Here is a 26,355-nt window from a genome sequence, read left to right as displayed (position 1 = left end):
ACTTACCTGCCAGGGTTGTTATGAGGATCAAATAAGATAATAATTATAAAGCTCTTAGCCTAGTTCCTAGCACATAGAAGACACTATATAAATATTAGATTTCATCACCATCATCATCATCATTATATTGCTATACTGGCAACAGTATTTGCAAAATGAACACCATGAAAATAATTGTAGCTTATATACCAATATCAGTTGCTGGGGATGAAGGGATAGAGAAATTCTACAAAGAACTCAGAAAGTCCCTCCAAATCCAACCAACATATATACTGTAGTGAAACATAGCATTGAAATGTCAATAGAGAGCTGGTGCTGAAGCCTGAAAGACCTTGGTTCAAGGTCTGCCAATAGCACATGCTAGCTCAGTGACCCAAGGGAAGTCAGGTTGCTTAACATCTTAGTGTTCTAGTCCAGTGGTATCAAACTCAAAAAGAAATGGTGGCCACTACATCATACGTAAATATGTCCGTGGGCTACATATTGACTTAGAAAAGCACGTAATTAATAATATTTATGTTTTACTGTATTTTATTTATTTTGTTAAATATTTCCAATAACATCTCAATCTGGTTTGGTGGGACCCGGGAGTATTGTGGGCCCCATGTTTGACACCTCTGCTCTAGGCAACTCTCTAAGAATATAAAACTCAGAGAATGTGCTAAGCAGCATGAGTAGAGAGAGTTTCCTCACCTAAAAGTTTCCTATACCAATGAAATTACAGATCCAGTTACTATGCCCATCCCTTACAATCTAATGCTTAAGAAACTTAATGGAAAAAAGTAATGAAAAGGTAAGCATGGATAGAAATATGGTTTATGAAAAAGGAATGAGAAGGGAAAAAGATTTGTAGACTACACAGAAGATTCATGCTTTTATACCATGAACACTTTCTCTGAGAAAAGTATTTGTAGATGCTGGACATGGTGAGTACTAAATAATATTGCAAACTAGAGTAAGGTCTTAGTGCAGTTTTCAGTTCTAATGGCTTTTAAAGCTCAAATAGCTTAAAACTTCATTAAGACTTTGGGGATACCCTTTACTTTTAAAGAAAAGACTTGTTATTGATGGAAAATCTATTCCTGAATTAGCTGTGTATGGACAGCCAATGACTTGTCAAAGCAAAGTTCAGAAAAATTAAAAAGCAAAAAAGAAGAATAATGACAAAAATATACCTTGGATTATTTAAATAAGTAATTATGAGAAACAGATGTGATATTTATAATGAAAATAGATATCAGAAATGACATCCATACCTACTAAGATAGTTTTACACAGTTTAATCACTGTAAACCTATTGCCATAGCAAGAAGACCAAAATAAACTCAGAAAGGACCTTGGTAAAGGTCCTTTACTAAAACCTTTAGTAAAGGCTACATTTGACTTAATTATCAAGCAGACAATGAAGGTAGACTAAAACAACACTGGTTTAGAATATAAGCTCACTTGTAAAACCTTACATAAAATGATACATGATTATGAGCAATAGTGTCTCATAAAGCAGAGAAAAGCAATGGAGGATAAAAACACTTTAAAGAAAGACATGACGTCCAACTAAGGGAAATCATCCAAAGGGAATTTAGGGATAAAAGGAGAAAAAAGGCAAGACTAAGAATAAAAATGGAAAAAATCTGTAAAAATTACTTTAAAAAATATGTTTTCAACATCAAGGACAATGGAACCACTACACTTGGAACTGTAACATCAAAGTCTCAGATGTGCTTATGAGGAATATAAAAATGACACTTAAAGAGGACTGAGAAAAGGCTATAAGATTGGACTGTGCATATGTAAAGGAGATTTGTGCTGAAAGAAACACAATTTTGAGAGCGCCAATGTGTTTATATGCAATGTATGTGAAGGAGGGAAAAATAGCAGAGGCATGGGAAAAAATCTCAGACCTTATTAATTCCAAAACAAGAAGTAACTGGGAAAACATCAATCATTACTGACCAATAAGCTTAATCTCCCACATATATAAAGTCATAATGTGACATTTATTTGTGAATCATTTATGCACAAATAAAGGACATCCTTAATGAGGGCATTTGTAAGGAATAAGGTTTTTGCAACCAATATTCAACAACAGATCATATCTTTACCAATGTACTTATCGTTTATTGATTTTTTTTTAAAAAAGCTTTTTTCTATTTGGTAGTATAAAATACCACTTTAAAGGCTCTTTTCCAAAATGACGTCTTTCTTCCATACATCAAAATCATTCAAGATTTCAGCAACCTTCTAATGATAAAATTTAAAAGCGGCATAAAACAAGAAGATATATGCTTATGAAAGATGTCTGCCACTGTGATTGAGATGATCCAGAGCAGAGTCCAAATTACCTGTGGATGGTGAAATTTTCAAATGTTCCTGTTTGCAGATTTGACACTGCTGGTTGCATTAAGCCCTAATGGGTGGAGGGGCGGAATGCCTTCCTGTTTACACACACACATGCACACACACACACACAGAGACACACACACATGTGTATATATTATATATGTACATGCAACATACATATATAACATATACTGTTGGTTAAGAATGATTCTTACCTCTTTAAATACAGTAAAAATGTATTTTAAAATGTTAAAAAAAGGTCTTAACTATGTGTGGATATGGGAGTATAGTTTTTCCAACCCCTATACTAGAATATTGAAGAGCCTCCTAAAGTAGACCTGTAACTACTCAAAAGAAATTAGCATTCCCATGAAAATAAGGACTTATCTTTTAAGTGTCAACAGCTAGTGATGTTGTACGGCAGTGAGACATTTAATAATCTTTGAAGAGTTAAAAATTAATATCACATGGTGGGCAATGGAGAGTTTCATGGTGGGTATGAGCAGGCTACAAGAGAGAGTTCAAATAAGAACAAGGTTAAAAGATGTAATCAAGGAAATGAATTACAGGAAGAAAAAATGGGCTGGTCAGGTGATAAGAGAGAGGAATGACAAGTGGGCTAATAGAGTTCCCCACTCATCTCTTAGAAATGTTAGGGGAAAATGACAATGCTTTCGGCATGTTGGATGAATCCTTTGTGGTGAATTTATGGGAGCATGTGTACCAGAGTTGCACAGGATGGACAGGCATGAATAAATTGTTATCTACATCATTGGAAAGAACTCTGGAACTGAAATCACAAATACATTTGAGTATTGGTAATGGCTTACGAACGGTGATTTAGAAAGAATTCTGATTCACAAAAAACAACAAACTCTAGAGTCTGAGGTAGTTAATTAGGGATTAAAAATGACAGGGCCCACATGTTACAATTTTTTTTTCTTTTTTCTTTTTGGCCCTCTGCATTATGCTATGAAAAACATTTTAGCAAAAAGAATGACAGATCTTAGAGTTAGGCTCTTCATGGTCATCGTGTGCAACATCTTATTCTAAGGCAGCACTTGTTTAAAGGATGCAACTTTTAAAGTTAATCTAAATAATCATTGCTTCCTTTATAAAGGCTTAACAGAAAAAGTCTCATCTTCATTTTACCATATTTCACATATAACTGACTCATATATTTATAACTTTTTTAAACTTTCATAAGCATAATAATACTATGTAGACCTGGAAGCTCTTATGATATTAGAAATCTCCTGGTTGAAATCCCTCATTTTACAGATGGGACCCTAATTCTGAAGTTTAATGAGTAGTATAGTAATATAGAAAAGATATAGAAGGGAGTAGACTTTCTATTTTTCATAATTGGAGTTCAGAGAAGAACTAGATACAAATAGGAAGAAGGGGTGGGATGAGTGGGCATCAGATGAACCTCCCTTCTATCTGAAACAAAAGAGGATTGAATATATACGGATACTCAAACAGTTTGATGTAGAAATATAGCAAACTCAACATGGGAAAAAATCAGGAAGAAAAAATACTCCACATTGGTAGAAGTTGGAAAGGAGTAAATTAAGAGGGACGCTAATACTGGGGTAGGAATAGCCACATGCAAAACAAACTTCCCAATTCTGAAGAGGATATTAAAATAGAGGAGGGAGAAAAAAAAAAGCAAAGAACTGGAATCGAAGGGAGTGGCCATCAGTTGAGAAATGGCTAAATAAATTTTTTATACTGATATAATGGAATATTTTTACACTGTCAGAAATGATGAAAAAGGAGAGAACCCTGAATCATATGAACTGATGCAAAGTGAAGTGAGCAGGACTAAGAGAACAATTCATGCTGAGACAGAAACATCGTAAAGAGTTAAGAATTATGCTCCATGCAATGACCAATCATGACTCTAGAGCAGGGGTATCAAACTAACAGCCCCCCCCCCCCAGTCACAAATGCCTGTGAGCAAAATTCCCCAATACGGATAGAAACAGATTAAACTATATTTGAGAAACGTCTGATAAAACAAATAAAAATACAATACAACATAAATAATACTAATTTGTGGTTTTCTAAGTCAATGTGCTGCCATAGGAAACTGTTTCTATTTGAATTTGACACCATTGATCTAAAGGACCCTGTAATGAATCATATTATGCACCTCCTGATAGAAACTTTATGTACACAATGTACAGTGAGAGATATAAATTTCTGGATATGTCTGTTATGTGGATTCATTCTGCCAGATTATACTTATTTGCCACGTGACCCAAACCCCAAAGCCCATTGATATGCAACTCTCTCCTCGTTGGTGAAGATCCACGCTTGTATGGGATAATGATGCTAGAGTTGGTGAGCATGTTCCTGGATTCCAGCTTTGAGAGAGAAGATGGGCCATTCCAACCTCTTTTGAAGATCTTCAAAGGAGAAAGACTCTGGGAAGACCCCAATATGTAGGACATTAATCATATCCTTATTTTCAATTTGCTACTCTAGACACTTTGGCGAATTTCCCCCTATGTGATGTGCAGGTCTCTCTCTCTCTCTCTCTCTCTCTCTCTCTCTCTCCTCTCTCTCTCTCTCCCTCCTCTCTCTCTCTCTCATTTTCTCTCTCCACTGAGCTGATCTGCCTTGCTCCCAGTGGGAGAACTCCTTCTCATATACTTTCTCTGATTTCTGTTTTGCTACTGACTTAAACAAATGGATTTCTTCCCTATTTCTTATGTATGTTTACTATGGAATTTTTGGTTGGTGGGAAGGGAATCAAGCCTTGGATAGAAAGCTCGAGGCCTTCTGGCCCCATCAAGACATAATGATTAGGAGTTTCACTTGAACCTTGAAGCTATTTCCCTTAGTCTAACGATATTTAAGCAAGCAGATAGCTGAATGGCCAGTCGGTGGCCCAACTTTTCTGCCTCCCTTCCTGGCAGGAAATCAAGTTTTCCATGGAGAAGGATAGGGAGAGTAGATGCTAGCGATATCTATTCTTGCCTCCCTGAAAGCCACACTGAGAGAGCTAAATGCTATGGCTAAAATGTTTTATTTTTCCCTTTCCATTTTTATTTGGGGCAGAGGGGTTAGGGAGTAGCAAGAGAGATGTTCTTCCTCTCCTCTCAAAAAAGAGGGTCATTGAAATATTTTAGGGAATCGGCAGAATGGAACAGAAGAAAGCATAGACAAGTAGTTTTGAAAGTAATATGCGGAATAGTTTATTATCTTAAAAAAGTGATATAAAATGGAGATTCACAGTTTCACATGGAATCCTTTTTGTTTTTGTTTTGCTGTGTATATTCAAATGCTCCTTGGTTTTTATATTTAGAATTTAAGATAAAATTCACAAGTATTTTGAAGATAATATGAGAACAGTAGTTACAAAACATTTCCCTCAATATATCTGGGGCATACTCTCCCACTAATACACACAACATCTGTGGGAAGATTAAACTTAGAGTACAATGATAGTGAGTCACATCCGTATTCACTCATCCCTCTGGTACTCCTGAGCCTCAGACTCCTTTCATCATTTATACATATGTAGGTATAAGCATATATTGTATTTATTCTATGTACCTTAGTAATATAGCCTATACCCACACACTTACACACATATATAAATTTCATAAAAACAAAATATATGTACTCTCAGTTATATGACTATTAGAAAGGTATGATTTAGATGATACAAACTAGTAGATAATCTGTCTGAAGCTCTTCTCTAGTACAATAGCTTCTAAGTATGGGAGTCTGATTAAGCTTCAATAGATGCAAAGTTCTGGAGAAACTTCCATCATAATAAAATTTTTCCCTCCCCTCTATTAATATCTATTTCTTCCTTATCTTGCACCAATAGGCAATGATGAGATTGCTGGTAGAGAAAGTTCCACCTTCTTAATAATTGATCTACAATAAATGATGTAGGCCACTAAATGGCTTTAAAAGGAAGCTTCCTCCAGGAGAAGGAGAATATTTGGGGGCTGTGGTGGTTAATAATAATAACTGACATGTATATAGAGCTTTGCATACATTTTCTCATTTGAACCTCACAACAACCCTGTTAGGTAGGTGGTAGAGATATTATTATCCTAGTCTAGCAGAAGGAGACAGACATCTTGAGGGAGTGATCAAAGATCTCCCCCACCCATTCAGTAGGCCTCAGGTGGGGCTAGGTGGGAAAGCTTGATTGTACCTTCCTTTGTAAGTACGCCTAAAGCCTCTAGTCACTAGGTACTAAGCTGATTTGGGCCTGAAACCCTCAGGGCCCTAAGCAGAGTTGCTAAGACCAGAGCCAGTGGTATGTGCACTGAGTTCTAGTCAATCATGAATTCAGCCAATCAGAGACCTGAGTTCTAGCCAATCAGATGCCAGCTAGGACTGTATATAAAGAGAGCCCAGAACGGAGAGCAGCAGAACCTGCAGACAGCTGCAGGAATCTGAATTCAATCCAAGGAGAAGGAGAAGGAACTCGGAGTCAATGGAGCATTAGAGAGAGCGCTGAGCAGAGAGTTAGGATTCGTGAATGAGTGTTTACAGGAAGGCCCTAATGGGGGGGGGGGGGGAGGTTACAGGATGATTTGGTTCCTTGCTATAATACTGTGTTATAATTTCCTTGTTGCTACATTGAGGTGGGCTTACTGGTTTTGGAATATAATTACTGCTATATTTAATTGCAGTAGATGGTCTTGGGATTTTATCCTCTGGAGTCTAAATAAATGTTATACTTCCTCTGCCTTCTACCTAGAGAGTTTTTCATACTTTGTGATTCTGAACCATTCAGGTGTATTCATGGTCATCCTCAAGGTCATGAATCTTGCCTTACTGATACAAGTATGCCAGGCAAATCATACCTCTGCCACTACCTCAAAAACCATTCTTCTTGCGGAGGCCACAAACCCTAGGAACGGTAGTGTCCTGATCCACCCAGACCATCAGTCTTCATTCCTGCCTGGCTCCTGAAACTATTCATGGGAAAGATCTCTGTGGAAAATGGATCCATAATCTTTGTTATCACCTATAGTAACAACTGAGCTAATTGCCATCAATGAAAAGGTATGCCCAAGGTCCCTGGGAATCATGTTCAATATAGAATTTCTCTTGTAGGTTCCCCTGCATTTTGAAGGATGGAAGATGTCTTATCATTAAGGCCAATCAAAATATTGCGCTTTTAGCAGAAAGGGAGCTCTAGCGGATGCCTGGATAATTGAAGTCCTCCCTAACTACTATCCTACAGTTGGTGGCAGGCAAGCTAGCCCAGGTAAAGCATCAAGGCACCTTGAAGGAAAGTCAGGAGAAACATATGTCAAGCAAGTTGAACCACCACTATGACCTTGATTACCACCTCTCCTTACACACGATGGAAACAGCCCACTACCCTGAACCTAAAAGCCCGAAGCGCAACAACATCGCCGGGGATACCCCTCAGCCACATACATATCTAGTTTACATATACATAGGCCTTTTTCTTGTTCTCTCATCTCTTTTAGCTTAAACCCCTCTTGGATAGATTTACACGACACCAGACAAATGCATTCCTACCAATCTTTGTTAGGTAATAGGAAGAGTTTATACTTGATCTTAAAAGTAACAGGGAATGCTGGCTTATATTGGGGATAGGGGTAAAGTATTTACACCTACTATTTGGGAAAATTATTTTTTGCAGCTGTGTGTAAGATGGATTAACATGGAAGGAGATTTGAGGCAAGAAGACGAATTAGAAGGCTATGATAATAGTTCAGTTGAAAGGTGATGACACTCTGAACTAGGTTGCTTGGCGTCTATGTTTGCGAAGAAAAGGGAAAAGATGTAATATTTCTATGCAAGAGATGTAGAGGTGGAACTCTGGTGACTGGGAAGATAGTGCTTCCCTCAACAGTGGGAAGGAAGTTTAGAAGAGAGATGAACTTAGAGAGAGGGAAGATAATGAGTTCTGTCTGGGACATGTTGAGTTAGAGACATCAGTTATGTGGAGCTGGAGCTCAAAGAGACGCTGAAGCTGGATATAAAAATTTGGGAATCATAAGCATAGAAATAATTGCACCGATGGTAGCTGATGATATATTCAAGTGATATATATATATATATACACATATATATTATATATACATATACATATATACATATACATATTATATATATACATATATACATACATATTATATATATATACATATATTATATATATGGAGAGAGAGAGGAAGAGAGAGAGAGAGGAAGAGAGAGAGAGAGAGAGAGAGAGAGAGAGAGAGAGAGAGAGAGAGAGAGAGAAGACATAGGACATAGGACAGAGCCTTGGGGAACATCTATAGCGGTCAAGACATGGATGAAGATACAGCAACAGTGACTGAAAAGGAGAGTTGAAAAGGAAAACAAAAAGAGAGAAGTCTTATGTGAACCTAGAGAAGACAGAATATCTAGAAAGAGAAGGTGATCAACAGGGTCAAATGCTGCAAAGAGGCCAAGAAAGTTAAGAATTGAGAAAAGCCTATCAGATTTGTCAATTAAGAGATCATTAGTAACTCTGGGGAGAGTAGTTTCAGCTGACTGATGATGAGCTTGGAAGTCAGATTGCTGTCGGTTTAGAAGAGAGTGAGAGGAAAGTGGAATCACCCTAATGCAGATGGCTTTTCTACAAGTTTAGCTGAGAAGAGGAGATAAATAGAAAAACAGACAACGGAAATAGAAGGAACTAGGGAGGGGATTGAAAGGATGGGTGAGTCAGGAACGACTTTTAGGAGGCAAAAAAAGGAACCAGTAGATAAAGAGAAAAAAATAATACTGATGATAATAGCTAGCTTTTATACAGCACTTTAGATTTTCCAAATGCTTTACAAATATTATTTCCCTTTATTTCCACAACAACTTTGAGAGGTTTTGTACTATTATCCCAATTTTATGTATAAAGAAACTGAAGTAGATTGAGGTTAGATGATTTTCCCAAGCTCTGAGGCAGAATCTGAACTCAGGTTTTCCCAAAACCAAGCCCAGCATTCGATCCACTCTACTACTTAGCTGCCTCTGATTTATGCAGATCAGGTGAATGTTGCAGAGAAGAATTTTGTCCAGAATTAGCAAACATTTGATAAATATCTCATACTCTTCTTGTGTGAAATATGGAGAGATGAGCCCTAGATGATAATACACTTAGATTCAGAATGGATTGAATGGAAGGACTAAAAGAGTGATTATTAATACTTAATGATCAACTTGGCAGGAGATTTACAGGGGAGTGTCCCAGGGGACTGTGCTTGGCCTTGTTTTGCTTAACATTTTTATCCATGACCTGGATAAAGACAAATGTTTTTCATATATCATAATGGTATTATAGCATGGTTATCAATTTTTAGATGACATTAAGATGAGAGGGATAGTGATTGTGCTGGATGATAGGATTAAAAATTATCTTGACAGGCAGGTTAAAGCATTGGGCTAAATCTAATAAGATGAAACTCAGTAGGCATAAATGTAAAGTCTTACACTTGGGTTCAAAAATTATCTTTATGAGTAAAACATGGAAGATACATACTTAGATAGCAGTTAGTCTGAAAAAAAATATCTCAACCTTTTTAGTGGACTCCCAACTTCCCATTAGCCAGCAATGTAATGTGACAGCCAAAAAAAAAGCTAGCATGATCTAAGAGATTTTCAGGAATAAAGAAGGGATAGTTCCACTCTATTTCACCTTGGTCAGATCAAATCTGGAGTTCAGTCCTGGGTACCACGGTTTAAGAAAGGTGCTGAAGAATATGCAGAAGAGGGTAATCCATATGGTGGTGAAGTGCCCTGAGTCCTTTTCATCTTGAGATAAGTTGAAGTAATTGGTTTAGTCTGAAGAAGAAGACTGAAGACTGAGGGAGGGGATGGAGAGAATCAAGGATGGTGGCTTTGAAGGAGCATCACGGTGAAGAGGTTTTCAGCTTGTTCTGTTTGACTTAAAAGGCAAAACCAGGAATAATGTGGAAATAAAAGAGGCAAACTTTGACTTGAGTTAGGAAAAATTTCCTATCAATCAGAGCTAACCAGAAGTTGAATGGGCTGCCTTGAGAGGTAGAGTTTTCCCTAGCAATGGAGATCTTCAATCAGAGGTTGAATGACCACTTTTTGCCTATGTAAGAGTGAGGAATTCCTTTTATTATATTATGGGTTGGATTAGATGGCTGCTGAGATTCCTTCTACTTCTGAAATTCTGTGACTCTGTTAGAACAGGCAAATGTCAGAAATGAAGGCTAGATATAGAACAGATGGACAATCATATATTAGCTAATTCCTACAACAATGGTGTGATGTATGCAGCATACCATCACTACCATTTCACACAAGGAAACTGATGCACAGAGGAATTAAAGGGCTTACACAAACTTCCTAAAGGGAGTCAGTGACACAGCTGAACCTAAAATTCTACGTTCTAAAGTGTTGGTTTGTCGCTTATTCTACCAGGACAGGTGAGATCAGAATCATGTTCAAGTTGTTAAAATAAGTTCAGAAATGTAATAAAGGCATGATTTAAAATTTGTTTGATGTGATAAATACATAAAACTTGGCTACTATTTCTCTGATGTGACTTCTTAGGTTCTACTAATTCCATTCAGATCTCAATTTTCTTCAGCTATATTTTTACTTTTTTGTCTCTTTCACTTATCTTCTGATAATTTTCCAAAACTGAGTTCTTTTTAAAGCTAAACTGACATATTCTGAGCTTCTAACAAAATATTTGAGCTATGTTTTACAGGTGAAAAATACTGAAAGTATTAACATATGGAAATGATCAAGTTTATGAGAACTAATTTTTAATTAGAAAGTCAAATTAGTCTCACTCAAATTATCATTTCTTTAGTATGGGCTAATAAATAATCTATAGAACTTCAAAGAGCTGTGTAGAATTTTGCTAATAGGATATACTGGAATTGGTGAAAGTTCTGTGTGGCTTTTTAAAAATTGCAAATATTTCACTAAAATAAAATTTTATTAAAAATGTAATAAGTCTTATGAATGAAAATGAGGTATAAGATTGAAAATTTGGTATCTATAAACCGAGATCAATATTAAGTTTACTTAGTTGATTTCTGGAAACAACAGTATACTAGGTTTAGAATCAGAGGACCTAGGTACAAATTACAACTCTGCTACTTTTTAGCTATAAGACTTTGGACAAGTAACTTCCCTCCTTGGGGCCTCAGGTTCCTCTTCTGAAAAAAGCGGGGGTTGAATTATGTGCTTCTAAGGTCCCTTTAAGTTCTAAATGCTACAACTCCAACTTTCTCACCTCCATACCTTTGGTTCTACCATTGCTATGCCTAGAATGTTACGTTCTTTTTTCTATCCTACAATCTCCCCATTGAAATCCTACTAATTCATCTTCTGAAGTCCAACTAACATGCTACTTTCTTCATAAAGCTTTCTTAAATCTCCTAGTTCATAATGACCTTTTGCAAAGACCTTAGAGAGTACTTTGTTTGCATTGCTATTATCATGTACTATTTTATGTAATAGAAATTTGTGGCATGTTATCTTCCTAGTGAGCTATAAACTCCATAAAGGCAGAGATCCTCTCTTATCTAAACTTTGTAATTTCCCCAGTGACAAGCACAGTGCTCTGCACATGTAACGTACTTAATAAATGTTTGCTAAATTTGAATGTTTGTATCTACTAACAGGTGATGTGTATACCAAAAGGGCAAGTATTTATGTTTTTCAGGAAGAAGTTGAATTAATCATTTTTCTGATGTGTTGTCTCTACTTAGAATGTTACTCTTGATTAATATATCTATTTATAGAACTTGTTATATCTGATTAAGGGATTACGTCTTATACTGTTTTGGCATATCTTTTCCCCCATTTTCTTTGTACTTCTTTGAATGAGAAATCAATAGGAATTAATCTGTATATTGATTCCTCATGCCCTGTAAATGGCTGAAAATGTGTTTGAAGGAACAAAAAACCAAACAAGTCAGGTTTCTTAAAATCAGTTCTTGGTTATAGTATTCAGAATCTGAAATATGCAGTTTGTAAATTTTCAGACCCTTTACTTGTCTTTCTCTGTTTGGTGAAGTGGTTATGATAGAGAGATTGGCCTTTTTTTTTAGAAGCCTTAGAGGAAGTTTGGGGATCAATCTGGATTAATTGGGTAAAGTCTAGTCAGAAGGTTACTGGAGTATTGAGAATTCATTGGCAGAGTGGTACTATAAGTAAGGGCTATAAGCCAGGGATCTGGATTCTCATGGACAGGAAATCAGAAGCTCTCTGGAGAGCATACCCATGGCCAAGGTTCTGGTGAACTAGAGGCCATAGGATTGGATAAAATACTGTCCAGAATTATCAGGACAACTGACTCTGGATGGTCCAGGTTTCAGGAGAGGGGAAGAGAGAATTGGAAAATGAATGCCTTCTAATTATGAACTTAAAGGCAGGAATATACCATAGTCTTAAAGCTCAATATTTTATATGCAATGTATATCAAATGGTCATTCATTTACTCAGTAAGCCAGACAATAAAATGAAGAAAGTTAAACACCCACCATTAGCATCCATCGGTATGTACCAAAGGATAGGTTGAAGAAGTATAATAAAATTGATTCATTCTGCTTTTTTAGTATGAGCTCTGATAAAAGCTTTGGTTGGAGGCAGGCTGAAGCTATTATGAGGATGTAGGGAAGCTTTGAGATTATCTATGGATTTCAGTTGTCTGCCTTCTCTGTCTCAGCTCATCAAGGATAACTGAGATTATGATTATGAAGCTTTATGATTCTTACATGGAAAGGGAAAGGATACAGAAGATTTTACCTCCACAACATCTCTCACATCCATCCCTTGTTCTGCATTCACACAGCCATCACCCTAATTCAGGCACTCAACCTCTGGACTCTTGTAATAGGCTTCTAATTGTCCTCCCTATTTCCAGTTTCTCCCACTTTCCAATCCATTATACTCACAGCTACCAATATAATCTAACTATCTAATTCTGACCATGTTACCCTGTTCTTATCACCCTAAGCTGGCTTCATACTGCTTTTAGGATAAAATGCAGATTCCTCAGTTTTTGTGTAAACTCTCCCCTGCCAGGACAATGCTGAACACCTACATGCCTCATGTGGCCCTGACCTATCCTTTCACCTTGTTTTCATATTCATATTCTCTTTGCTACAGGCAAAGTAGACTACTAGCTATTTCCCAAGCGTGTTATTCCATTTCCCCCATTGTGCATTACCTTCACTCCCCCTCCTGATCACCTAGAACATGCTCCCTTCCTTTGGCTTATCTTCCCTTAAGGTTCAGTTCAGGCGCCACCTGCTATGTGAATCCTTCCTCGATCTTCCCCGGTAACTTCCACCTCAAATCACCTTACATTTATTTATTGGCATGCTTACTGTGTCCCTCCAAAAAAATGTTAAGCCCCTTGAAGTTGGGGACTGTTTAGTTTGTTCTTTATGTTTCCAGAGCCTATCAAGGTTCCTTGCTCATAGGAGGTACTTATATGTTTGAACTAAACTGAAGATTCTCTAATGAAAGCTTACAAAAATGAATATTTGTTTCTTTCACATTAATGACATTTTTTATGATAGTTAGCTATGATTCATTACTTAGTAACTAAATGAGCACTGAAAATAGTTAAAATAGGAGTCAGTAGGCCTCAGTGGAGTCTTGTAAAAATGATGGATAATACTACTAAATTAGCACTGCTCAATTGTTGGTTCATCTTTTATATATAATATTTAAGTTCTCAAAATGAAGGGCATTTGAAAGCTTAACTATTTCTATACTTATAAAAGCACAAGACATATATTTACTTTCAGCCATTGGGGCTACCAGAAATTTTCTTTCTTTAAAATTTGGTTTTATTAAATTTAGTCTTGTTATTATTGTAGAAATAGTACTGCATATATCATGTAACACATTTATTTTGATTATACATAAGCAGAGTGATAGAGTGAACAGCATTAAACATAATTTAGTACTATAATTTGGAATATAAAGAAAAAAACTATCAGGGAACAAAGGTTTAACTAAGGTATTATACAATGACAATTCACAGACCAGATCAGCTAACAGGAAAGACTGAATCCCCTTTAGAGGCAAGGACCTGGTTGCATGCATGTGCTGTCCTGTAAGCAGTTTATTAACATTAAGGGCAGCATCCATGTAAAACATCATCATTCTCGACCCTGGGAGCTCCCTAGAGTGCTGGGAAGTGTTCACATAGGCAATCCGAGGAAGGGTCAAATAAACACCTCCATGTCATATGGCATCTCCATCTACACCCCAAAACACATAGATAAAAATCATTTTAAATGGATGTCCCATTTTCAAATAAACTCAGACATGGTAAAGACAGTTACTCATCTTGCCTAAATAATCCTCCCACGTGCTCAGATATCCCATCATATTTGGCAATGTTACTCTGTCACTAGCCCCTTAGGGAAGGCAATTTCAGAGTTATCTTTGACTCATCACTGTCCTTTACTCTGAATATTCAGACTAGTGCCAAATTCTGCCCATCAAAAACCATTGCTGAACATTTATCTGTGCTATTACACTAAGTATCACACAGAACAATTTAGTTGCAAAGTACTACATAGGACAATTTAGTGCAAACTGTTGGGAAAGAAGTCTTCTCCAGGGGCAGAGCGATAGTTCTTATTTGCCTTTTCCTCTCCTTTCCCACCACTAGTTCTAATCATTTCAGACCTTACCCTTTTTGCTCAATTCCCTGCACTAATCCTTAGTGGATGATGATAGCTTCCTATTACACTACAAAACAAGAGCTCAGTCTTCACCTTTAGCTTCAAAGTTCTGGACCAACGTACCTCAGGTTATCTCACTTCCCATATCTCTTTTTCTCAAGACTACCTCTGGGGGTCTAATAAGCAAAGCCCATCATTTTCATCACCTTTTCACTCCCACCTTCAAGCCTTTCTCTGAACTACGCCATACCTCAGCCTTCTTGTAAACCATCTATCCATCATTCAAACAGCCAGAAATTTCATCTCTTTCCTGAGTCTTTCTGGAATTAACCTCTGTTCGTAGAATTTCTTTTTATTTTATTTTCCCTCTCTAGCTTCCGCCTTGGTTTTTTTTTTTAATTTTCAAAACATTTTACATCACCTTTTCCCCCCAGATAGATCTCTCTAAATTTCCCTACCCAGAGAGCCATCCCCTATAACACAGAATAAAAGAGAGACAGAAAATATATTGAAAGAGAGAGAGAGAGAGAGAGAGAGAGAGAGAGAGAGAGAGAGAGAGAGAGAGAGAGACATGGACAGAGAGACAGAGAGAGAGAATAGGGTTCGGCAAAACTAAAGCATCTACTGAGTCTAACAATATATTCAGTGCTTCACATCTACAATCCTAGGTACATTTTCTCATCTCTTCTTCCTTACCAAGTTTGGTCAGAAAATGGCATTTCTGCTGCTTTCTTTGTTCATTGCCTCACTAAAGAATTTACTTGAATATCATGAAAATATAAGGGAAACTCTTTAGGATGCTGTTGTGTTTGTGCATACGTTGGCAGTGTGTATTGGAAGGGGGGGAGGTGGCAATAGGACTAAAACCCACTTAATAAGACAACTGCGTAGAACCAAGCTTTTCTGTATACAGTGTTGCATAGGGGTGGGAGATAGAGATTTAAGGATGATGCAGTTCGGTCCCCTTATTTTACGTTTAAAAAGCCTAGTCTCTAGAGAGGAGAAATGACTTGCTCAAGGTCACCCAATTAATGTGGGGCAGAGCCGGAGCTATATAACCCTGATAGTGATGTGTTCATTCAGTCATTCAGCAAACATTTATTTATCATCTCTTACGTACAAGGCACACGGAGAGGAAGCGTGGCTTTAGTGGAATAGAAAACCGGCTTTTGAGTAAGGAAGACCTCGGATTCAAGTTCTGTTTGTAACACCTACTAGCCAGGTGACCACCGGCAAAACATTTAACCTTCCAGTGTCCCAGGCCACTCTAGAATCTCTTTAACTTACAGACAGTTGCCGATCTGCATCACTGGAAGGAGTTCCCCACACTGATGAAATCACAGGTCGGGACAAAAATAATGTGGAAGGCACTCTGCTGAGCTGGCTCAATGTGTTTGCGATGGTTTGTTTGCTCAACGTTTATTAGTGTTTTCTGTATAAATTCAGCAGTGCTTTCCTATCTTGAGACTGTCAGCACCTTGAGGGGATAGCCCTCACCTATGAAGATGGCTTTGCGCATCGCCGGGCGGCGCCGCATCCGAGGAAGGCTTTCTCCTAAAGGTAAGGATGCTTTTCTTGCACAGCGATCGCGCCGGGCTGGCTCCGTGCTCCGCACACCGCACACCGCACACCGCCGGGCGCTGCTCAATGGGATGCTCGCTAACTCCGGTCCTGTCTCTGTTACTGTGGCATTTCGGGGGTAGGGGGCACTTGTGCTTAGTACTGGGTCAAGGGCTTTCCCACAGCCCTGATGTCTTACCGCTCTGCCGTCACCGGTCATCCCGATGTCCTTCCCGCCCGCGGCCCCAGACGCGGTCCCGGGGCCACCGACGCGATTCAGACCCCCTAAACACAGTCTTTGCCTTTCCCGTCCCGCCCCATCGCTACCTCTCGTCACCCCGCGTCGTGATTGGTGAAGCGGCCGCCGGCGCTTCTCGGCATTCCGTTTCCTATTGGCCGCCGAGGCCGTCGGTTGGGTAATCTCTTCCCGCCTCCTTGGCCTAGCAGGTTGCCTTGACTCCTTAGTTTCTGCGACAAGCTCTCGGTGTTTGGCTGAGCCGTGTTGCTGGGGCCGGGAGACCTTTCACCCCTGCTTCCCCTACCAGCACACGGCCGCCCCCTCCCGCCCCTTCACACACACACACGCACACTCCCTCCCTCCTCGCCCCCCCCCCCCCCCCCCCCCCGGCTGAGGCAGCGGTGGCGGGGAGGCGGCGGCGGCGGCGCTGCTGAGAGGCGCGGACCGGAGCGCGAAGTGTGTGGGAGTCTACGAACTCACCCCCTCTCCGCCCCCCCTCCCCTGCCATCCCCCTCCCTCCCCCCTCCCCCCCAAGCGGGAGAGAAATAATGAGAGAGTCGGAGCGGCGGCGGCGGCAGCAGCAGCAGCAGCAGCGGCAGCGGCAGCGGCGGCAGCAGCAGCGCCGAGCAGCCCAGGCTCCGGCAGACCCGCTCCGGCAGCGGCAGCAGCAGCGGCGGCGGCGGCGGCAGCAGCGGGAGCGAGGAGCCCAGCGCTAGGAGAGCCCGGAGAGAGGGGGCACCGAGGCAGCGCCGAGCCGCTCCATCCCCGGCCGCCCGCCCGCCCGCCGGCTCGCTCTCCCTCCAGCCTCGTCTTCCCCCCGCACTCTTCCCACCGTCCACCGCCTCCCTCCTTCCCCTCCTCCCTCCCATTCACTCTTTCACTCACTCGCTCCCTCCTTCTCCCTCCGCCCCCCATCCCCATCTTCTCCCACTCACTCTTCCCCTCCACCTCTCTCTCTCCTCCTGCTGCCTCCGTTCACTCTCCCCTCTCCTCCTCTCTCTCTCTCCTTCCTTCTTCTTCTCTCTTCTTTCGCATCCTCTCTCCCATCCCGCCTCTCCCCCTCCCCTCCCTCCCTTCCTTCCTTCCTTCCATTCCCGGGACTGACTCCCTTCTCCTGACTCTGCACTGCAGCTGAGCCCTCCCCTCCCCAGCGAGCTTCGACCCGCGTTTCTTTTTTTCCGAAAGAAATTTCAATTGAGACGATTGAAGGGAAAGGGGAGGGGAGAGGAAGGAAGGAAGGAAGAAGAAGAAGAAAAAGAAGAAAAGAAAAATCCCGGTCTTAAAAAAAAAAAAAAAACAAACCAAACAAAAACTCAGTAAAAAAAACAAAAAACCCTAACACCCTCCCCTCTTCCTCCTCCTCCTTCCCCCCTCTCCCGAACGCGGAAAAAAAAAAAAAAAGAAAAGAAAAGAAAAGAAAGATCAGACAAGCCAGGACAAAAGGGAGAACATTCTCCCTTGAGCAGCGGCGGCAACAGCAAACATGATGGCGGCAGCTCCCATCCAGCAGAATGGGACCCACACTGGGGTTCCCATAGACCTCGACCCGCCGGACTCCCGGAAAAGACCGCTGGAAGCCCCCCCTGAAGCCGGCAGCACCAAGAGGACCAATACGGGCGGTGGGTATCAGCTTCCACCTCCTTCCTTTCCCCATCCCCCCTCCCCCCCTCTTGCCCGCCCCTTCCCTCCTCCCTCCCTCCTTCCCTCCCTCCCTCCCTCCTCCCTCCCTTTCTCTCTCCCTCTCTCTCTCCTCTCCAGGCTTGGACACCGCCAGCCTCTCTTACCTGGTATCTCTTCCCCGCTCGCTTCACCCCGGAGCCCCCCCTCCTCTCCTCTCCCCTCTCCTCCTCCCCTTCCCCAACATTTCCATTTCTATGTTTATCATTCATCAAAATGGCGACCGTTTTCCGAATAGACCCATCTTTCTGTTTAATCTGTAGAGAGGGTAACCCTTTAAATGTCCTATACTTAGGTAAGGGGAGGGGAGCGGGGGCGGGGGAGGGGGGAGTGGGGTCTGCGAGGGGAGGGATGACACGAACCCTCCGCCGGGGGATCGTGGGATCCAGGATGCGCGCTTGCATGCATCTTTTTTTTTTTTTAAACAGTTGGCTCAGATAAATAAATTAATGGCACTTGTGTGAGGGGTTTGCGAGGGATCGGGAGAAGAGACTTAATTTCTTTTTTTAATATCTCTTCCCATTCCTTTTCTTTGGGCCACAAGTTGAATGAAAAAGAAAAAAAAAAGATGACTGCATGCCGCCGCTGCTGCTGCACTTATCTTGTCAGTGTAAATATCTCATTGATCCGTCTGGGGGGTGTGTATGGGATGGGGGGGGGGAGGGGGGCGTCTGGTGCGGTGCCTTGTTAGTTACCACGCTGCGCGTCCTCCGAGATGAGTTATAGCGGGACCGGGATCTCGTCCTCGCTTGCTCCGGAGTCATCCTAACAATGCACCGAGTCAGAGGTGAATTTATCTCCGGCATTTGCGATAGCCAAGGATGGGGTTGTTTTTAATGGCACACCTGCGATCTTTGGTGTATTGAGATGGACAATATCAAATCTGCCGGAAATTAAAGTTTCCCGTGTTGGAGTCATTTTATAAATCACCTAATTTTTCTCCCTCCCTCCCCTTCTTCCTATCTCAGAGATTTTTAGAGTAGCCTTGCTGGAGTAGGAACGTTAAGTATTCTGTCACTTTTAAGTACTTTAAATAAGTGACTCTTAAGCTTTGGATCATTTGGAAGAATTCCTAAAGTCTTTTAATTAATAAGCTTAAAAGAGATCATAGTAGACTGAGAAGTACTAAAGGAATACACAGGCATTACTATATACCCCCACCTTGATTACTTGGCTCTTAAGGTTGGAATAAAATCCCTGCAGTTTGGGTGGATTGTTTGGTAGTATGGTAGTTGTCTAGCCCACTGTGAAGTCAGGTGCTGGCAGCAGCAACTAATTTTATGTATTTGTTAATGGCAAATTGTTCATCGTTAGCTATAGTACTGTTATTTATTTCGTATCATTTTTCTATAAAGGTTACAGTCTGTAGCTGTGTAAATTCTCTGGAGTTTTGTTATATTGGTTATCTTTTTTTGCCAGGAGGGTAACCACAGATAGAATTGGAACAATTCCACATTTGGAATAACAACTGGAATTTAGTCATCTGCAAAATAATGAAATAGGTTTAGATTTCATTTGCTCACATTCAAACCTAAGAATCCCAAACAATGAGAAATATATTTTGTACACAAAAACTTCATTGGTATATAACTGGTTGGTTTGGTTATTTATCATATCTTATATAAATGTATGCCTGATGCTTTAACTGCTTCTCTTTGGGGGAGAAGATAGAAAGTTTCCGAAATCACATTAACCTCCTTACGTGTCTTTCCATTTTTCAGAAGACGGCCAGTATTTTCTAAAGGTACTCATACCTAGTTATGCTGCTGGATCTATTATTGGGAAGGGAGGACAGACAATTGTTCAGTTGCAAAAAGAAACTGGAGCCACCATCAAGCTGTCTAAGTCCAAAGATTTTTACCCAGGTAGGTGCAATGATGATGAGCACATGATTTGAGTTCCCAAAGAGGTGTAGACTAGATCTACATGTGTGATGTTCTGTGTAGAGGACTTCCCATAAATACTGTGGGAAACATAAAAACAAACAAGAAATCCAACATTGTTTATTGTGTTTTGTTTCTAGAATTGATTTGATATTGCCTGTTGTTAAAGTGAGAGAAAGTGATTTACACTGAGATCATAACACTATTCTTTTGGGTGTTTTTTTAAAGACTTTATTCTTATTGGCAAGGGAATCTAGAATCTAAAGATAGAAATCCTGACAGCTGGCATTAGGAAAAAGGGTACTTCTGAAGTTTTCAGACATCCTTGTGATAACAATTAGACTAGAGTGAATTCATGGTGAGGGGGAGGCTTCTTAAAGAATGGGCTATTTACTTCTAAATCTATTATGTACCTTCTATCTGCTTCATTGCTTTGTTTGCTGGCCCCAGAATGAAGTAAGGAGGACAAGTGTTGCCTCTTAAAGATGTTTCTTTTATAATACGTATTTATCACGATTGAGAAAGGAAAATATACCATAGTGTTATGTAAGAAGTACATCTTCAAAATGTATGTTACATACCTACTCTATTTGCATAAAATATTAGTGAACATTTTGATGTGGTAACTATAGTCACCTAGTAGCTAGAATGTGGCAGTTCCTTGGATATAATATTTTTGCTTTTCCCTGAGGGTTTTTTGGAGGGGGGGTGGAATCATATTTTGTACATTCCAAAATGTTGATAATTTGTCTCTTGTTTTGCTTATTCAACAAATGGGATTTAATTATTATACAATAAATCTTCTAGGTAACATTCTGGCTGATGATTTTATTTAGAAATAGCCAACTGGTTGTGGTATCTTTTTCACTCTAGAGGTTGATAATTTGGTGCTGAGGTGACCAATATTGCCGATTTTTTTTTCTGTAGGAAGGCAAAGCTGTTTTGCTTTCGGGGATCTAGATTCAGTAAGATGACTGAATTCTATATAACAGCAAAGACAGCTGGCATGAGTGTAAGCTGAACGTTTGGAGTATTTCATTTTCATAGCCAATTCTCTTGGTAGACAGAAGTGGATCATTATTCTGGATAAGAAGGTTCAGTCTTGTTAAAATTGCCATTTACTTGTGTAAATTGTTTGTTGTATTTTGGGTTAACACATGAAATTTATGAAACAAAAATGTACTGTAATAGAGCTGAAGTTACTGTAAAGTTTAGGGCTTAGTAGCATGTAGTTTTGTAGATGCCTTTCCTTGTCTCTGAAACTTTTCTTTATGCATTAGAAAAGTTTGCTAACATATTCATACTCATACATTTTGAAAGGTATATTATGGTGAAAGAATCAATGTGGAATTTTGAAAACTCTTAGTAGAAATAAAAGCACTCAAAAGAGCTTGATTGCAGAATTAATAACGTAATAGTTCTGGGAAAAGAGCTGCAGTGGTAAATTAAATTCACTGTCAATAGATGAAAATGAAATAGCTTCCTTGCATTATACATGAGGTGGTATCAGATGTGCAGGGATGTTACAGAAAATTGGTGTTTATGAAGGATATTCCAAATAGTAAATTAAATGCCTTTTCATTTGAATATAGTTTATTTACAGTGGGTTGGAAAGGGTGCACCAAGGATTAGGTCTTTTGTTTAGTACTCTACATAGCAGCATGTTCCTTTTTTTTTTTCCTGATTAAGCTGGAATTGCTTTTTTTTAAAAAATAGTTGTAAGGCAGATTGTTCAGATAGAGCAAGAATATCTTTTTAAAAATTAAGCTAGAATGAGGTGAATTAAAATTTCTATTGTGCTATAGTGATGTAAACAGATGCAACATGAGTGAGATGTCAGGATAAAAGAAAGCCTGTACTTTGCCAGTAACAGGTGGAATACCATCTCTAAGTCATATGCTGTTGAATCAATTTTAAGTATAAAGCCTTGTAGCTTATGAAGAACTTTGTTCATTTTGTGCCCAAGCATAATTTTAATTAGATTCTTATCATTGTGACATGGATAGACCTAACAAATATATCTATCTAGTGACAGACTTTGGATTGTCTTTTGGTTTGCCTTTGTCCACAAGCCTGTGAAATTTTCAGAAGTCCTGGTATTCACGCAAGCTAACAACTTCTGTGTTTCACCCAGTCATTCTTATTCATGTAGTCTTAGTGATATGAACCTTGCTCACTTGTCAGACTAGCTAAAATATAAAGCTGTGATTGATTCCAGAGAGGTGTAAGGAATTCCTTATAGGATTTCGCAATAATTTGGAAGTCCATTTTGTGCTTTCTGTGTATATATGTATAAATGCATTTATATTTACATCAATCTACTTACTATTAATTTCTTGTTAGCATTCGTATGTCTGATGTTTATTGCATTAAGATTTATTATTGAGTCTGACGTTAACAGTTTGAAAAAGTTTTAACGTTTTGGGAAAATGTCATTTATTATGTAATCTAATAATAGCATATTTCTTATAGTAAAAACAGAAGCAAAATATACCTCTAAATATATCTTTCTGTGTCTATTTTCTGTTTCAGTAAAAGGTTAATTTTCACTTTAGGGTGTAATGTGCTCTTGCCAGGCTTAGTTAGAATTTTTTCCACAGAAAAACTGATATATTTATGAAAAACGTATATCCTATGGAGGCAAATATGAGAACAATACAACATCATTTTTATAAATAATTTCCCACTGCAGAATAATAAAAAGCAAGTTTTTAAAAAAAAGTGTCTTGTGTTTTTGTTTTCCTTTATTTCCTAAGCAATTTCTTTGAAAATTTCTAAAACACATTATCTTTCTGAACATTCTTTCACTGAAAGTATGAAATGGAAAATCGAAGAAAAAATACTTTTTCCAAACTGATATGAATTTGACATGCTAAATCAGATATTGCATTGTAAATTGTATTTTAAAATTTCAGATAAAAAATAAAACATACTGTATATCAAGTAAAACAATGTGAAATTGTATGGAATTGTGAATATGTATGTTTTCAAATGTGGCACTTGGGAAAAGGTACTACAAGTGGCTGTTTTTGCTTTTCTTCGAGCTATACGACATACTTTTTATCCAGCTTTTTTTTTTTTGAAGTCGGAATGAAACACTTGTTTTTGAGGGATTATTTGAGTTTTTTTTAAACTAAAAGCAGTGCAAATAGATTTCTTCATGTATTCTGTATACAGTTATGTCAAAGTAATTTGTATAGTAGAAGCCAACTTGTTTTTTGCAACTCACTGGATTTTAGATGAACAATTACCTTCAATTATGTAACATGTCATGATTTGGTAATTGAGCTTTATGCAATCTAGAAGAGCTATGTTTAAATTTTTTTACAAATTCACTGCAATCCCTGCCTCTGTCAGCATTTAGGTGGACGTCAGGAAACCTTACTGGACGATCTGTCTGTGAAACATTATATAGAAAGTATGTTACATAGATTTTAGGGACTTTATTTGCGTGTGTATTATTATTCTGGCTTAATTTTTGTTTGTACATGATACTTCAAACATGTTTGCTACAATTAGGAAGAATATTCTTAATATCCTATATGCCAATCTGTGAAGATATTGGATAACAATTGTATTGGTTTGGATAACAATTTGATCTGAACCTATCCTGTATGGTTTGGAAGTTGAAATGGGTATCAAATAAACAATTTTTCTCAAGTAATATTCATAAATCATATTTTCATTTTATTTCTCTCGGCCTTATAACTTTACTACATCATTGACTAAATTAAGTTGATTTATGACTCTTGTCATGACAAAGGTGATAGATGTTTTAGTCGAATACAAAGTAAAAAGAAGAATTAGTGGATATTTACTTTTGGTGAATTCAGCATCCCACTCCTACCCTTCATAATGCTTTTTGGGGGGGAGGGGAAGGTAGGGGAATGACAGAGAAAACTTAGTGGCCATATTTGGTTTTGATGATTACATGTTAGAAGTAATGCTGTTTTTAGAGTTCAAAAGCATAATGTGGCTATGACCAGATCAGTTCCTGCTGTTTTTATAATTGCTGAAAGATCCCAGCATTGTTAAATTTAAAGTAAAACATAAATCCAGTAGTTCAATTTCAGTATTTTTTATCATCAACTTCCCAAAGTGTGTTATAAATACTTTCTCCTTTTGTTGGAAAGGCAAACCAACTGAAAAGCATTGTGGTTTATGTTTTTTCACTAAATCATTTAGATAACTAGAACCACACTAGTTGTAATAATTAAAAAGCCTAGGGAAGAACTAAAGCCAAACACCACTGCTTACAAGAGAGTATTCTCAGTAGGACAGCTGTCAGTTACATTGTGATTTAGTAGATTGGGGGTCGGAGTGAGGGAAGTGGAGAAGTAATGATTAACTGCCTTTTTCAGTTCAGAGAAAATTTAATTATATTAGAAATACTCTGAAAATAGCTTTGTTTTGCTTATTTTTGTTCTTCATTTAATACCTAATCTTGTGTTGTTACTTTAAGATTTTGAACTGTATCTCATGATAAAGGACTTCACCACTGGCAGGTCGTTGCTACTTCTAGAAAACATAGCATCTATCAACAGTTGTTCTAAGGATAATAGAACAATTCTTGAATTGTTTTATTAATATGTCTTGACTGATAATATGAACATCTCAAAAGAAGATATAATTGCAATAAAATAAAATCATAAGTTTATGTTTGCTATCCTATTGATTCTTATTGGCATGAGAATATATTGCAATTAAAAAGTCAATGTAATGTATACAATTTTATTAATTCATGATAGTATCATTTCAGATACTTATATTTTGTTGCAAATTACTGTTTTCAGTGTTGTTTTTTTTTGCCATTTGAAGCCTTGTGGAATTCTGAACATTTTGATTTGTAAAAGTTAATGAACCTGTTACAAGGAAACATGCTACATAACACTGTCATATGCATTTTAAAGAGAATTTAAGACAGGATCAGTGAAAGGTAATATGGAAATACTGTAGGTGTGCTACATGAAATAAGTTGGAGAAAAAGAGCTATGTAATGGGAGATCTGTTAGCGCCTATGTGGTATCATTAAAAATACAACAAAAAATGAAACTGTCTACAGACAGATTCTTTCCATTGTAGGCTTAAAGAAAGGGACATTTGAAAGATTACATAATGTCACCTCCTAATTAAAGTTCAGTCCCTTGTTTAAAAAAAAAAGATTTCTTCATAAAGAATACAAAAGTATTTCTTCTCCATGAGCACTGATGCAGTCTTAGGCTTTCTTTTTTCTTTATTTTTTTTTTTCAGTCTAGTACAGTAATGCTGGTAAAAGCACAACTTTTATGAGTTAGTGCAGCTTTTAGAAATAGCACTGGGGGATGGGGTGGGAGGTTTGTGCCTGATTGCCATCTCATTTCCATCTTTGGATACAGCTCTAGCATAAAGTTAAACAACATCTGCAGAGATCTGACTGACAAACATCTCTCTGGGACTCATCATTGCAGCCTGCAGCAGGTGCACTCAGCTTTGCAGCCCTTCTCAAAAAGAGGTTAGTTTGTTCTAACATTTATCAGTAGACCAGTGGGAACAAGTGACTTTGTCGAAGAGGGGTGGTTGTCACTCGTCCAGTGCTGAAATACTACAGGTAATTGGGCTGGACTGGTGAGAACTGTGGCAGCGTGCTTCTCACGTTGCATTGCAGCTGCTCTGAAGCTTAATTAATCTGACCCTCAGAGGCCACAGCGTCATGATATCAAACTCTACACGTTAGAAATGGAGAGGGCACCTTTTCCAATTCTTTCTGATGGTGATGTTAGTAAAGATTTTCTCTCTTGGTCTAGTTCTTTAAATATATTGAATAGACATGTCCAAATATCTGTTTCTAAAGGGGCAATTTATTTTAAAATCTACATCCTAAAGGGAGGAATTTGTAAAAAAAAATGTAAAAAGTAGAGTCTTATGGGGGGAGATAAAAAATACTGTAATGATAGAAAACATTAAAGTAAAAACTTGAATAAAGGCAGATAGAAATTAGTTTGTAGGGAAA

The 26,355-nt window shown here is 38.6% G+C and overlaps 1 protein-coding gene across 2 annotated transcripts in view; it reads left to right on the top strand.

Annotated features, from left to right (window-relative positions):
• The first annotated feature begins 17,385 nt into the window (after positions 1-17,385).
• Positions 17,386-26,355, top strand: part of NOVA1 (NOVA alternative splicing regulator 1) — a 161,738-nt gene continuing 152,768 nt past the window's right edge. Inside the window, exons 1-2 of one of the 2 annotated variants that reach the window (XM_036735515.1) lie at positions 17,386-18,425; positions 20,205-20,348. In XM_036735515.1, coding sequence (XP_036591410.1) covers positions 18,290-18,425; positions 20,205-20,348 — 280 coding nt within the window. In that variant the 5' untranslated portion in view covers positions 17,386-18,289. Of the gene's footprint in view, positions 18,426-18,568; positions 18,779-20,204; positions 20,349-26,355 lie in introns of those variants that run through there. The other variant, XM_036735516.1, reaches the window with a different exon arrangement.

This window comes from Trichosurus vulpecula, chromosome 8 (genome assembly GCF_011100635.1).
Source record: "Trichosurus vulpecula isolate mTriVul1 chromosome 8, mTriVul1.pri, whole genome shotgun sequence".
NCBI classification, from domain to species: domain Eukaryota; kingdom Metazoa; phylum Chordata; class Mammalia; order Diprotodontia; family Phalangeridae; genus Trichosurus; species Trichosurus vulpecula.
This window is presented reverse-complemented; position numbering and strand designations above follow the sequence as displayed.